The sequence below is a fragment of the Pseudozyma flocculosa genome (genome assembly GCF_000417875.1).
Source record: "Pseudozyma flocculosa PF-1 unplaced genomic scaffold scaffold00005, whole genome shotgun sequence".
NCBI classification, from domain to species: Eukaryota; Fungi; Basidiomycota; class Ustilaginomycetes; order Ustilaginales; family Ustilaginaceae; genus Pseudozyma; species Pseudozyma flocculosa.
The window spans coordinates 462,490-463,138 of NW_006920873.1; the positions used below are offsets into that span (position 1 = coordinate 462,490).

At 72.1% G+C, this 649-nt stretch overlaps 1 protein-coding gene across 1 annotated transcript in view; it reads left to right on the forward strand.

Moving 5' to 3' along the window:
- Positions 1-649, forward strand: part of PFL1_01977 (uncharacterized protein) — a gene marked incomplete at both ends in the record, with an annotated part of 1,657 nt that overhangs the window by 478 nt on the left and 530 nt on the right. The window contains 2 exons of the mRNA XM_007879488.1: positions 7-273; positions 370-499. Of these exons, the coding sequence (XP_007877679.1) occupies positions 7-273; positions 370-499 (397 nt within the window). The remainder of the gene's footprint in view (positions 1-6; positions 274-369; positions 500-649) is intronic.

Consider the following 649-nt stretch of genomic DNA (forward strand, 5'->3'; position numbering starts at 1 on the left):
CCGCAGCCCGGAGGAGCGCCGCAGTGGGGCAACCGCGCCGGGCGCGACAATGGATACGGCGACCGGATGCAGGACGGCGGCTTTGGCGGAGGAGGGCCGGGGGGCTTTGGCCAGCAGGGCGCTCCTCCTGCGGGCCCCGGTGGAGCGGTGCTGCCTCCCAACCTGCCGACCGGCGTGCCCCTGCCGCCGGGTGTCGGTGCCACGGATGCCATCACGCAGACGCTGGCCACGCTTCCGCCCAACCAACTCCTCGACATCATGGGCCAGATGAAGGTGAGTCGAGTCGCAGCGTGGAACGTGGGCGGCACGATGCGAGATCGCCCAGCTGACTTGTCGAGTCCGTTGCCTCTTCACGCCGACTCTGCGCAGGCCCTCACCGCCACGTCGCCCGACCAGGCCCGGGCTCTCCTGACGGGGCATCCCCAGCTCGCCTACGCCCTGTTCCAGGCGATGCTGATGATGAACGTCGTCGATCCGGCCATCCTCCAGAGGATCCTCGGTGCTTCGGGCGCAGTCCCACCTGCCGCCGCCGCCGTAGCTGCCGCCGTGCCTGCAGTTGCAGGCGGACCTCCGCCGCCGCCGCCGACCGGACCGATGAGCGGGCCGCTTGGCTACGGCGGGCCCATGGCCACGGGCACCCCGCCGCACC